The sequence below is a fragment of the Oncorhynchus gorbuscha genome, linkage group LG17 (assembly GCF_021184085.1).
Source record: "Oncorhynchus gorbuscha isolate QuinsamMale2020 ecotype Even-year linkage group LG17, OgorEven_v1.0, whole genome shotgun sequence".
Taxonomy (NCBI): Eukaryota; Metazoa; Chordata; class Actinopteri; order Salmoniformes; family Salmonidae; genus Oncorhynchus; species Oncorhynchus gorbuscha.
This window is the reverse complement of record NC_060189.1, coordinates 40,097,975-40,111,139: the sequence shown is the minus strand read 5'-3', so window position 1 is coordinate 40,111,139 and position 13,165 is coordinate 40,097,975. Positions and strand designations below refer to the sequence as shown.

Here is a 13,165-nt window from a genome sequence, read left to right as displayed (position 1 = left end):
ATACAAATAAAAACCTGGTTCAACCTTTTTATGCAAGTACAGTACATGTTGGATAAAAAAAAGGTCATGCTCAGGCCTGATGAAAACATCACATTTGTCGGTAAACTTTGCAAATTTAGCACACCGTGGGAACAGGTGAGACCGATGTCACATGTCAGAGAGCCCAAACAGTAGAGGCTACTACAGTTCATTTCCACTACAGAGGACCACTCCCTTTTCTTATCTGAAGGCTCGTAAACCGCACCCATTCCTGAATGCCGCAATACCATAGGCTGACGCTGGTTGCTATGGGCGTTTATTTCCGGTATTGCAGCGGTTGGAATTTCAGGGGTTGCATTCAGTTCATCTCAACGATTGCAACGTTGCGTGATGGTTTATACTGAACAAGACGTTTACCCAAAACTGTGCGTACCGTCCTTCTACATCATTTGAGGTACGTCTTGCTACTCTTTGGTGGGTGTGGCCTGATCAATACGGGGGATACCATTTGAAATCGCAAAACTCGTTCAGCAAGTTACATTTATAGCCGTTATGTTGAATTAAAGGTTGAACATCGTGCTGCCTTACTGAACACACCCCTTGTGTCCTCGTTGTGGATTTTTGGGTGGGTTTGCGAGCGCACAACCCGGACAGGCACCAAAAACGAGTTCCCCATTCTGTGCTAGCCAGATACATGCAAGTTACTGCACAATCATAGGCAAGGATGACCGAAAGCTCCGCGAACAAGCCGGCCAATGGACAAGTTTGTCACCGAGTGAAGAACGGCGTTAAACCGGGCAGAAACGGTTTCATAAAAAACCATCACCATTACCATCATCAGCAGCCGATGTACTGTTATCCCGAGGACAAGGTGAGGCCCAAGCGCACTGTATGGATGGAGAATGGATGGATGGTGTGGAAGTGGTGAGGCTTGTCTGAATAACCGAAAACACCAAGCTGAAAATCAGTATTGTTAGCAATGTAGCTAGCTAACATTATGTGTATTTAGCTTGATGTGTTTTGAAATGTAGCTAAACGATTTTGTTAGCTTTATCGTTACTGACACCTATTTGAATTTGCTAAACAACTGCCCGCAAGCTGAAGCCAACGTTACTGAGTCTACTAACTCAGTAAGTTGGACATATGACAGTTGTTGCCAAATATTTTAGTTGGTTTATTAACTATTCATCAAAGTAGATTTGTAATAATGGAACGTTAGCATTATGTAACGTTAAGTGGAGGCTGGTGGGATGCGCTATAGGAGGACGGGCTCATTCTAATGCTGTACTGGAATTAATGGAATCAAACATGGGGTCTCCATGTGTGTGATGTGTTTGATATCGTTCCATTCATTCCAATCCAGCCCGTCCTCCTATAGCTCCTCCCATCAGCCTTCATTGGTAACGTTACATCCCACAGTGTTAGCTAATTATATCTGCAGTGTAGCCAGCTTGCTGCTTTTCCAGCCTTTTATTTTTTACAAACAACTAGTTAGCTAGCTACAATGTCAACAATCATTTAATTCATCACTGATGCCATTAGCCCAAAGGCCAGCAGATGGTGCAATTCAGTCGTTTAATTTACCGTCCAAAGGGAATCACAGCTATACACTCGTATACCGGTTCGTATATAACACTTTCCATTCATGCTGCAAAATCATTGATTTCCTCCTTAACTCAATTTAATGGTGAGAAAGCCAAAAAATATGCATACTTTCTTTATGAAACACCATTTTCCACCACCATGCTAAAGTAGTTAATGCTAGTCCCTAAATTAGCGTATCACATTCAGCCATTTTCCACCACCATGCTAGAGTAATTAATACTAGTCCCGGATGTTGCGTACCAATGAACTTTTTGGTCCACCAGCAACGATTTAAAAATATTTTTTTAAATCTACCAGCCACTCAGATCTTTTACCAGCCAAAATAAAATACACCCACACACAAAGAACGAGAATGCTTTCTGTTTTTCTAAAACAAAAAATGTATTACTTGTAAGAAGTAATGGGGTATATTGCATAATTACATTTTTATGACCTGTCTTTCAACCAATGTTTGTTAAAATAAATCATTTAGATACAATAGTAAAACGAGATGAACAGGTATAGAACTGAATCAACGAAGGCTGAGTATGGCTTATTTATTATTATAGTTCAAGACTTTATTTTGACATTTTTTACAAGCAGTTCATGATCTGCTCCTAAGAAGACATGTAGCACACAAATACATCTAAGAGACTAAGTATTTGAGTGTTTTAATGATAAGAAATTACTAAAAGTTCATTAATAAAATATTTTAGGATGGATCCATGCTCAATCAAGCACAATCATTAGGTGAGACAAATGTTCAGCTGCCCCTTTAAGGGATGGCTCGTTACCATAGCAATTTAGGCACTTGCTTGTCTGTGCTAGAAAAAAAATCTTACTTAAAATGTCTTCCTAGCAGCAGACTGTTGCAGCAAACTGAAAGTAACATTGAAAAACAACCTAGTGTGTGTGAACAAAATTATAATGGGCCAAGAAACACAAGGACAAAGTCAGTCAGTGGTGTAAAATATCTAAGTTAATACTTTCTAATACTACTTAAGCCATTTTTTGGTGGTATCTGTACATTACTTTACTATTTATATTTTTGATAACTTTTACTTCACTACATTACATTTACATTTACAGTCATTTAGCAGACGCTCTTATCCAGAGCGACTTACAAATTGGTGCATTCACCTTATGACATCCAGTGGAACAGTCACTTTACAATAGTACATCTAAAACTTAAGGGGGGGGGTGAGAGGGATTACTTATCCTATCCTAGGTATTCCTTAAAGAGGTGGGGTTTCAGGTGTCTCCGGAAGGTGGTGATTGACTCCGCTGTCCTGGCGTCGTGAGGGAGTTTGTTCCACCATTGGGGGGCCAGGGCAGCGAACAGTTTTGACTGGGCTGAGCGGGAGCTGTACTTCCTCAGTGGTAGGGAGGTGAGCAGGCCAGAGGTGGATGAACGCAGTGCCCTTGTTTGGGTGTAGGGCCTGATCAGAGCCTGGAGGTACTGAGGTGCCGTTCCCCTCACAGCTCCGTAGGCAAGCACCATGGTCTTGTAGCGGATGCGAGCTTCAACTGGAAGCCAGTGGAGAGAACGGAGGAGCGGGGTGACGTGAGAGAACTTGGGAAGGTTGAACACCAGACGGGCTGCGGCGTTCTGGATGAGTTGAAGGGGTTTAATGGCACAGGCAGGGAGCCCAGCCAACAGCGGGTTGCAGTAATCCAGACGGGAGATGACAAGTGCCTGGATTAGGACCTGTGCCGCTTCCTGTGTGAGGCAGGGTTGTACTCTGCGGATGTTGTAGAGCATGAACCTACAGGAACGGGCCACCGCCTTGATGTTGGTTGAGAACGACAGGGTGTTGTCCAGGATCACGCCAAGGTTCTTGGCGCTCTGGGAGGAGGACACAATGGAGTTGTCAACCGTGATGGCGAGATCATGGAACGGGCAGTCCTTCCCCGGGAGGAAGAGCAGCTCCATCTTGCCGAGGTTCAGCTTGAGGTGGTGATCCGTCATCCACACTGATATGTCTGCCAGACATGCAGAGATGCGATTCGCCACCTGGTCATCAGAAGGGGGAAAGGAGAAGATTAATTGTGTGTCGTCTGCATAGCAATGATAAGAGAGACCATGTGAGGTTATGACAGAGCCAAGTGACTTGGTGTATAGCGAGAATAGGAGAGGGCCAAGAACAGAGCCCTGGGGGACACCAGTGGTGAGAGCGCGTGGTGAGGAGACAGATTCTCGCCACGCCACCTGGTAGGAGCGACCTGTCAGGTAGGATGCAATCCAAGCGTGGGCCGCGCCGGAGATGCCCAACTCGGAGAGGGTGGAGAGGAGGATCTGATGGTTCACAGTATCGAAGGCAGCCGATTTTATCTAGAAGGATGAGAGCAGAGGAGAGAGAGTTAGCTTTAGCAGTGCGGAGCGCCTCCGTGATACAGAGGAGAGCAGTCTCAGTTGAATGACTAGTCTTGAAACCTGACTGATTTGGATCAAGAAGGTCATTCAGAGAGAGATAGCGGGAGAGCTGGCCAAGGACGGCAGGTTCAAGAGTTTTGGAGAGAAAAGAAAGAAGGGATACTGGTCTGTAATTGTTGACATCGGAGGGATCGAGTGTAGGTTTTTTCAGAAGGGGTGCAACTCTCGCTCTCTTGAAGACGGAAGGGACGTAGCCAGCGGTCAGGGATGAGTTGATGAGCGAGGTGAGGTAAGGGAGAAGGTCTCCGGAAATGGTCTGGAGAAGAGAGGAGGGGATAGGGTCAAGCGGGCAGGTTGTTGGGCGGCCGGCCGTCACAAGACGCGAGATTTCATCTGGAGAGAGAGGGGAGAAAGAGGTCAGAGCACAGGGTAGGGCAGTGTGAGCAGAACCAGCGGTGTCGTTTGACTTAGCAAACGAGGATCGGATGTCATCGACCTTCTTTTCAAAATGGTTGACGAAGTCATCTGCAGAGAGGGAGGAGGGGGGGGGAGGAGAAGGTGGCAAAAGGCTTCCTAGGGTTAGAGGCAGATGCTTGGAATTTAGCGTGGTAGAAAGTGGCTTTAGCAGCAGAGACAGAGGAGGAAAATGTAGAGAGGAGGGAGTGAAAGGATGCCAGGTCCGCAGGGAGGCGAGTTTTCCTCCATTTCCGCTCGGCTGCCCGGAGCCCTGTTCTGTGAGCTCGCAATGAGTCATCGAGCCACGGAGCGGGAGGGGAGGACCGAGCCGGCCTGGAGGATAGGGGACATAGAGAGTCAAGGGATGCAGAGAGGGAGGAGAGGAGGGTTGAGGAGGCAGAATCAGGAGATAGGTGGGAGAAGGTTTGAGCGGAGGGAAGAGATGATAGGATGGAAGAGGAGAGAGTAGCGGGGGAGAGAGAGCGAAGGTTGGGACGGCGCGATACCATCCGAGTAGGGGCAGTGTGGGAGGTGTTTGATGAGAGCGAGAGGGAAAAGGATACAAGGTAGTGGTCGGAGACTTGGAGGGGAGTTGCAATGAGGTTAGTGGAAGAACAGCATCTAGTAAAGATGAGGTCGAGCGTATTGCCTGCCTTGTGAGTAGGGGGGGAAGGTGAGAGGGTGAGGTCAAAAGAGGAGAGGAGTGGAAAGAAGGAGGCAGAGAGGAAAGAGTCAAAGGTAGACGTGGGGAGGTTAAAGTCGCCCAGAACTGTGAGAGGTGAGCCGTCCTCAGGAAAGGAGCTTATCAAGGCATCAAGCTCATTGATGAACTCATTACTATAGAAAATAATTTACTTTACTCCATACTTTCCCTGACACAAGTACTCATTACATTTTGAATGCTTAGCAGGACAGAAAAATGATCAAATTCATGCACTTGGCAAGAAAACATCCCTTGTCATCCCTACTGCCTCTGATATGGCAGACTTACTAAACACAAATGCTTCAATTGTAAATTAAGTCTGAGTGTTGGAGCGTGCCCCTGGCTAGCCATAAATAAATAAACACATTGTACCCTCTGGTTTGCTTAATATAAGGAATTTTAAATTATTTTTTACTTTTGATACTTAAGCATATTTGAGAAATTCCATGTACTTTTAATACTTAAGTATATTTAAAACCAAATACTTTTACTCAAGTAGTATTTTACTGGGTAACTTGAGTAATTTCTATTAAAGTACAGTATCTTTATTTTTACTCAAGAATGACAATTGGGTACATGCATGTTAGCATTGGCGAATGGGGAATATGATGCTCAAAGTGGCTCAGACTCATTGTGATGAATCTATAAAACGGAACTAGCTAGCTACATAAATGTATTTTTGGGAATTCAAAAATGTAATGGAATAAATAACCAAACTATAAAGCTAGCTAGCCAGCTATGGTGCGGGAGGTAGCCTAGCGGTTAAGGGCATTAGGCCAGTAACCAAAAGGTAGCTGGTTCGAATCCCAGAGCCAGCTCAGTGAAAAATCTGTCTATGGCTTTAAGCAAGGCACTCTTACGTGTTCCTCTAAGTTGCTCTGGAATAGAGCATCTACTAAATTAATAAAATGTAATGTCTGTAGCTAGCTACCTGACAAGAGTGCTATGTTAGCTTGCTAGGTAGATAAATAGCTTTAGCTTGGTTGCTTTCCACCAAGGATGTTGCCTATCCCTCACTTGGCCATGGGAATTTGAAGGTATACTTGGATGTGACTATGTAAAACTTAATTTGTGGGGTGAGGGCTGTCTACTTCGCATTTGTCCGCAGCCCTGAACTAAACGTTTCTAAATAAAATAATGCTGAAACCTGATTGGCTGAATGTGATACGCTAATTTCGGGACGAGCATGAACTACTCTAGCATGGTGGTGGAAAATGGTGTTTCATAAAGAAAGTACGCATATTTTCCCTGTTTTTTCACGCCTTCTCATCATAAAATAGAATTAAGTAGGAAATCGACGCCTTTCCAGCCTTAATGGAGAAAGTTTTATGTACAAACTGGTCCACAGGGGATACGAGTGTATAGCAAGCTGCATATACATTCCCTTTGGACGGTAAGATGAAACGACTCAATATTGCCATCTGCTGGCCTTTGGGGTATGACGTCATCAGTGTTCTCTAGAGGATGTTGAGTGTAATCTTAAATAATCTTAACTGGATGTAGCCCTGCTGCCGCCTGATGGTGCTGCTATTCCTCACGTCTTTTGTCATTTGTCATTGGTGTCCTGCATTAAGCTGCACAGACTGTAATACACTCTGTCTCTCGGCGACTGGCTTGTACATCCTCCAGGCTCCAAAGGCATCTGAAAAAAAAACGGGGAAAATATGCGTACTATCTTAATAAAATAACGTTTACCACCACTAGCTTTGGATTTTCTGACAACTTCCAGATGTTGCACACAACATTCAGCCAATCAGGTTGCAGCAGTCTGTTGCTTACCCCTGGCTAAACGGGATGCTACAACGACAGGAAGTAGCATTATCCACTCTAGCATGGTTTGTTGAAAGTTGTTTTATTAAGACGGTACGCATATTTTCCCAGTTTGTTTTTGGGGCAGCATGCCATTAAAGCTAGTTAAGGAGGAAACCGATGCATCTACAGCCTAAATGGAGGATGTTTTATATACCAGCCGGTTACTAGGGGACAGGAGTGTAACAGTGCCTTCAGAAAGTATTCAGACCCCTTGACGTTTCACATTTTGTTATGTTACACCATCATCAATCTACACACTATACCCCATAATGATAAAGCAAAACCAGGTTTTTAGAAATGTTTGCAAATGGTACCAGGTTTCCTCTAGGCGTGGTTTTGGTGCCCTTCCCCAAATCTGTGCCTCGACACAATCCTGTCTCGGAGCTCTATGTACAATTCCTTTGGTCTCATGGTTAAGTTTTTGCTCTGACATGCACTGTCAACTGTGTGGGCTTTTATAGACAGGTGTGTGCCTTCCCAAATCATGTCCAATCAATTGAATTTACCACAGGTGGACTCCAATCAAGTTGTAGAAACCTCTCAAGGATGGTCAATGGAAACAGGATGCACCTGGGCTCAATTTCGAGTCTCATAGCAAAGGGTCTGAATAGTTATGTACTTATGTTTTTTTTTATTTTTAATAAGTTTGCAAAAATGTCTAAACCTGTTTTCCCTTTTTCATTATGGGCTATTGTGTGTAGATTGATGAGGGAAAACATGCATTTATTCTATTTTTGAATAAGGCTGTGACTTAACAAAATGTGGAAAAAGTCTGGGTCTGAATACCAAATCCACTATACTGAACAAAAATATAAATGCAATAATTTCAAAGATTTGACTGAGATACAGTTCATATTAGGAAATCAGTCAATTGAAATGCATTCATTAGGCCCTAATCTATGGATTTCACATGACTTGGAATACAGATATGCATATGTTAGTCACAGATACCTTAATAAAAACAAAGGTAGGGGTGTGGATCAGAAAACCCGTCAGTATCTGTTGGGACCACCATTTGTCTCATGCAGCGAATGACGTTCCTGCAGACAGCATGTCAATTGCTCGCTCCCTCAACTTGAGACATCTGTGGCATCATGTTGTGACACAACTGCACATTTTAGTGGCCTTTTTATTTTCTCCAGCACAAGGTGCACCCGTGTAATGATCATGCTGTTTAATCAGCTTCTTGATATGCCACACCTGTTAGGTGGATGGATTATCCTTGGCAAAGGAGAAATGCACACTAACAGGGATGTAAACATTTGTGGCAAAAATCTTTGAGATATAAGCTCTTTGTGCATATGGAACATTTCTGGTATCTTTTATTTCAGCTCATGAAACATGGGACCAACACTTGACATGTTGCACTTATTATTTTTTTCAGTGTAGATTTAAAAGACTCAGGTCACAAAAAAATTAAATGAAATTTAGCAATATACCACATTACTTCTAACTAATACAATTCTTGTTTTAGAAACATTACAAAGCACGGTCATCCGTTTGTGTTTTTTTGATGTAATTATGTCAAAAATATTTTAACAAAATTAGTGTTAAATTAACCTTAACCCCTTTCCTAACCTTAAACTAATTCTCCTAACCTGTTATGATAATTCTCATAACCTACTGCATAAATTCTCCTAACCTGATATGAAATGTCAAATCTGACATTAATTCTCAAAAGCTGGATTCCTTCTAGTGAAATTCTCACAGGCATATGTGAAGACCTGAGTGGCCCCGTTACCAAGGTAACCTTAAAGGGGCAACTGAAAAATGTTTGTCACGGAATATTACATTTAAGTCTTACTCGTGATACATTTTTTTTAAAAACATTACTGAACATGCTTATCTGTTTTTGTATGTGTAATTATGGCGGGGAAAACATTTGGCTGGGAAAAGATCTGAGTGGCTGGTAGATGTTTAAAAAAAAAAAAAAAAAGATTCTACCTGCCACAGTGTCTGGTATACAAAAAAGTTTGTTTTAGTCCCTGGTCACAACCCTATACCTGTACTCCCTAACTCCCCATCTATAGAGGGAACGCAGAGGAACAGGGCGCTGTTCATTAATTTTCCACCTCTTGATCCAGACTTAATTTTAATTAGCCTAGTGTATTGCAAATTTGATAACATCTCTTTCATGAGTCAACAACATATCTTTAAGATGGCTCTAAATTAAAATTCTCAGAGACAATTCTATCAAGTTGGCTATATCAATGTCTTGCCCTCCTATATAGCCACTTTTATCCAAAGCGATTTAGTCATGCGTGCATACATTGGCTCCAGCGGGAATCAAACTCACAACCTTTGGCGTTACAAGCGCCATGCTCAACCGACTGTGTGATCTTCTAGCTAGAGCATTTTTAGTTTAGTTTATTAATTCAACCACTTAAAAAAACAAGCACACATAAAACTTAAAGGCCATACATGCACATTAATCAAATCAGCGAGGATAACACACAATAAAGTCTGGGACTTATTTCCATTGTGGTCCTCTTGAGACGAGATGGCTAGACAAGATCGAACACAGTGTGGCAGTGAAATATTAAAACCTAAACATAAAAGAAGAACATCGATCTCGTCATTCCAGTTACATCATTGCATTGGAAGTCAAACACTGGGGCCCAGATACTGATGTCTTGCCAACTAGGGTATGACAATTCAATAAGGCATTGCCAAGACATCACAAACAGATCTTAGATACAAGGAAATGAATCAAGGATTTAACCTAGGCCTACTTGTTGTAGCTACACTAGCTCCTTTTCCCAGGCGTAAGGCGGAGAGTGGGAGGGACGGGAATGCATGGTCTGGTAATTGACTCCAAGCTGTTTTTTTAAATTTATTTCACCTTTATTAAACCAGGTAGGCTAGTTGAGAACAAGTTCTCATTTGCAACTACGACCTGGCCAAGATAAAGCATAGCAGTGTGAACAGACAACAACACAGTTACACATGGAGTAAACAAACAATAAACAAGTCAATAACATAGTAGAAAAAAAATCTATATACATTGTGTGCAAAAGGCATGAGGAGGTAGGCAATAAATAGGCCATAGGAGTGATTAATTACAATTTAGCAGATTAACACTGGAGTGATAAATGATCAGGTGAACATGTACAGTTAGAGACACTGGTGTGCAAAAGAGCAGAAAAGTAAATAAAATAAAATAACAGTATGGGGATGAGGTAGGTAAATTAGGTGGGCTATATACCGATAGACTATTTACAGCTGCAGCGATCGGTTAGTTGCTCAGATAGCAGATGTTTAAAGTTGGTGAGGGAGATAAAAGTCTGACAATATTTTGTGGAATTTTCCAAGTTGTTTAAAGGCACAGTCAACTTAGTATATGTAAACTTCTGACCCACTGGAATTGTGATACAGTGAATTATAAGTGAAATAATCTGTCTGTAAACAATTGTTGGAAAAATTACTTGTGTCATGCACAAAAGTAGATGACCTAACCGACTTGCCAATACTTTAGTTTGTTAACAGTGGTTGAAAAACAAGTTTTAATGACACCAACCTAAGTGTATGTAAACTTCCCGACTTCAACTGTAGTGTGTTTATTAAAAAGAGGAGCGTAGCAGAATACAGGCCTAATAATCATAAGCCGTTTAGCAGATGCTCTTATCCAAAGCGATAAAAGCGTCCGTCATGCATGCATACATTTGACCTACGGTTGGCCCTGGGAATGCCGAATGCATGCCTACTTGTTTTAATAATCCAGGCGTAGATCAGTGGCAGCATTTCGTTGTTTTGATTTATTTCATTGGCAAGATGTTTGATTCGTGTGAGTTGCTCAGAAACAACACCCTCAGTCATGGAGCAGCCCCTCCCTTTTATTTGACTCACAAATCTGATAGCCAGAGCAACCGTGCTTTACATAAGGTCAGTGTAAAAACATAGCTAGCCCATAGTATCCTTCTGTAGGCTATTTTGAATATCTCACTTCCTCTTCCCACAGTGCTAACACTGTAATAATATTCACTGACCACATAGACTAGTCACCACTTACTGAATTAAAATTCTGTTCGGTGATGATGGGAACACACAGAAATTGTCATATGAATGACCAGGAATTAGGTTATGCAGACACCTCGGCGCCAGCTGCCAGACAAGTATTCATTTACATTTTTGCGTGCGTTAAAGACATCAGATGGTGGCAAGTGCTTTGAAAAGTGTATGTCCCGTGTATGTGAGACCTTAGGAGAGATATGTAAGCCATGCCTTCTATGTTTTTATACAAAACATGCAACAGCTTGTTATTACTATGATCCAAGTGCTTTGAAATACGTGTATTACCCAGACTTGTGAGACTTTCACATTTCCAGATCATGAAACTCATGCCATTGACACAATGGGCCTGGACGATATCAAAAAGCAAACCAAACTCTTTGTAAATATGTATGGACGTTTTGTTAAAGTCAACAAGGGTATGGACAACAAAGTGATTGGAATCAAAAGGAAAGACCCTTTACAGTATGTTTCTTGTTGTTGTTGACATGGGATGAGTAAAGGTAATTGAACTGAATTGACATTTCCTTCATCCCAACCACCTCATATCACCATCACCCAAAAACCCAGAATAACACTCAGACTTGCCTTTTACTACTAGCGCTGACTGTGCTGATAACTAGCCTACTTTATTGAGAGAACCAGGTTACTATAACCAGCTTTCCATCTAACCTTTTTATGTGAGTAAAGTACACGCATGCTAAAGAATGTCACGACAGGCCTGATGGAAATAGCCAAATTGTTGGTAAACTTTCCAAATGTCGACGAAACAAAATATGCTAGACAATGTGGGATCTTTTTGTGTCTGTAAAATTAAGGATGTGAGAAATGGCAGTGGAAACACTATTGTGCAAATATTGATATATAATAAGCGTTATATCGATGTAAACTTGGAGTCACGCGATGGTATGTTGTGTGGTCCTCCCGTCTACGACTTCTCAGGAGAGCACGCAGTTTATTAGGCTACAAATTAAATACATTATGATGAATGCCACAGGGTGGTGAAAGTGCAAGGTGATGAGCTTGATACTCCCTTCCAATACATAGAGGGTCTTATTCTGTTTACATGAGGATCGAAGTTTGGCTGCTGTTTGCCAAAAAAAACTGTTCTTGCTCTTATGTCCATAATAATCTCATCATGTAGTCGGCTACCTGTTCTGCACAGTATCTGTGAGCTGTTTTTGTTATGACAAAACCATTAGTAGAGTTGAAAATGCGATGGAAACTCATTTAACTTACATTTGATTTCGGTACATGAGAATTTAACCACAGCTGTTATTTTTATGTGCATTACGTCACCACGCACAGCCTTTGACCCGCAATTTGATGGAAACACATCTGGTGGTAAAATGCGCATATTGTTTTTGTGCAGATTTTTGAATTACTTGCCTGAAAATCTGTCGACAATTGGATGGAAACCTAGCTACTGACTGTGATATGTGGCGGTCTTACCTAGTTGTCTTAATATGAATGCACTTAAATGTAAGTGGCTCTGGATAACACCGTGCTAAATGACTAAAATGTCAATGTAAATCACCTTGCCCCCCCCCCCCCCCCCCCCCCCCAGGTGCAGCACACCGCGTGTAATGGCAGCAGCGGCCTGGGCCTGTACAGTCGTCCCTTCATCGAGTCTTTTGAGGAAACGCCCATGCTGGTGGCGGTCCTCACCTACATGGGCTACGGCATCCTCACCATCTTCGGATACCTCCGAGACTTCCTCCGGGACTGGAAGATCGAGAGGTGTCATGTTGCCCGCGAGAGGGAGGAGCAGAGGGTACGATTATGACCACCTCACCTGGCTTTGTCCTCAGTTTGTTTGATAAATGTTATTAATTGTCATTTCCATTAATCTTATCTTGTTCATCAACACCATTATTTGTTAAGGGGATTCAAAATGAATGAATGAAGTTGTCAGATGTTTTCATATTTCAAAAGTGACGTTGTGTGTTATATGTTCAACTTATTTACTTTTGAGGTAAGAAAAGGAGGTTACCTTCGACATTGAAATTTTACTCTTGGAAGCATTCACTGTAACACATGCACCCATTTATTTTGGCACTGAAGTCCAATTTTGGGGAGGATATCAAACAACTCTTCAGATCTCAGATGGAATGTTTGTGAAAAAGGAAGGAAAGCTTTTTTTGACCAATTAAAACCACTTCGGGCGTAACGCAACAGTCAATCATTGTGACATACACTTGTAAACAGGAAGTAGGAGTGTGAGAAGGAGGTTGTTATGTACTAATGTA

At 42.1% G+C, this 13,165-nt stretch overlaps 1 protein-coding gene across 3 annotated transcripts in view; it reads left to right on the top strand.

The window, feature by feature from the left end:
• The first annotated feature begins 351 nt into the window (after window positions 1–351).
• Window positions 352–13,165, top strand: part of sptlc2a (serine palmitoyltransferase, long chain base subunit 2a) — a 61,364-nt gene continuing 48,550 nt past the window's right edge. Inside the window, exons 1-2 of one of the 3 annotated variants that reach the window (XM_046307921.1) lie at window positions 352–850; window positions 12,484–12,690. In XM_046307921.1, the coding sequence (XP_046163877.1) occupies window positions 704–850; window positions 12,484–12,690 (354 nt within the window). In that variant the 5' untranslated portion in view covers window positions 352–703. The remainder of the gene's footprint in view (window positions 851–12,483; window positions 12,691–13,165) is intronic. The other 2 variants (XM_046307919.1, XM_046307920.1) reach the window with 2 other exon arrangements.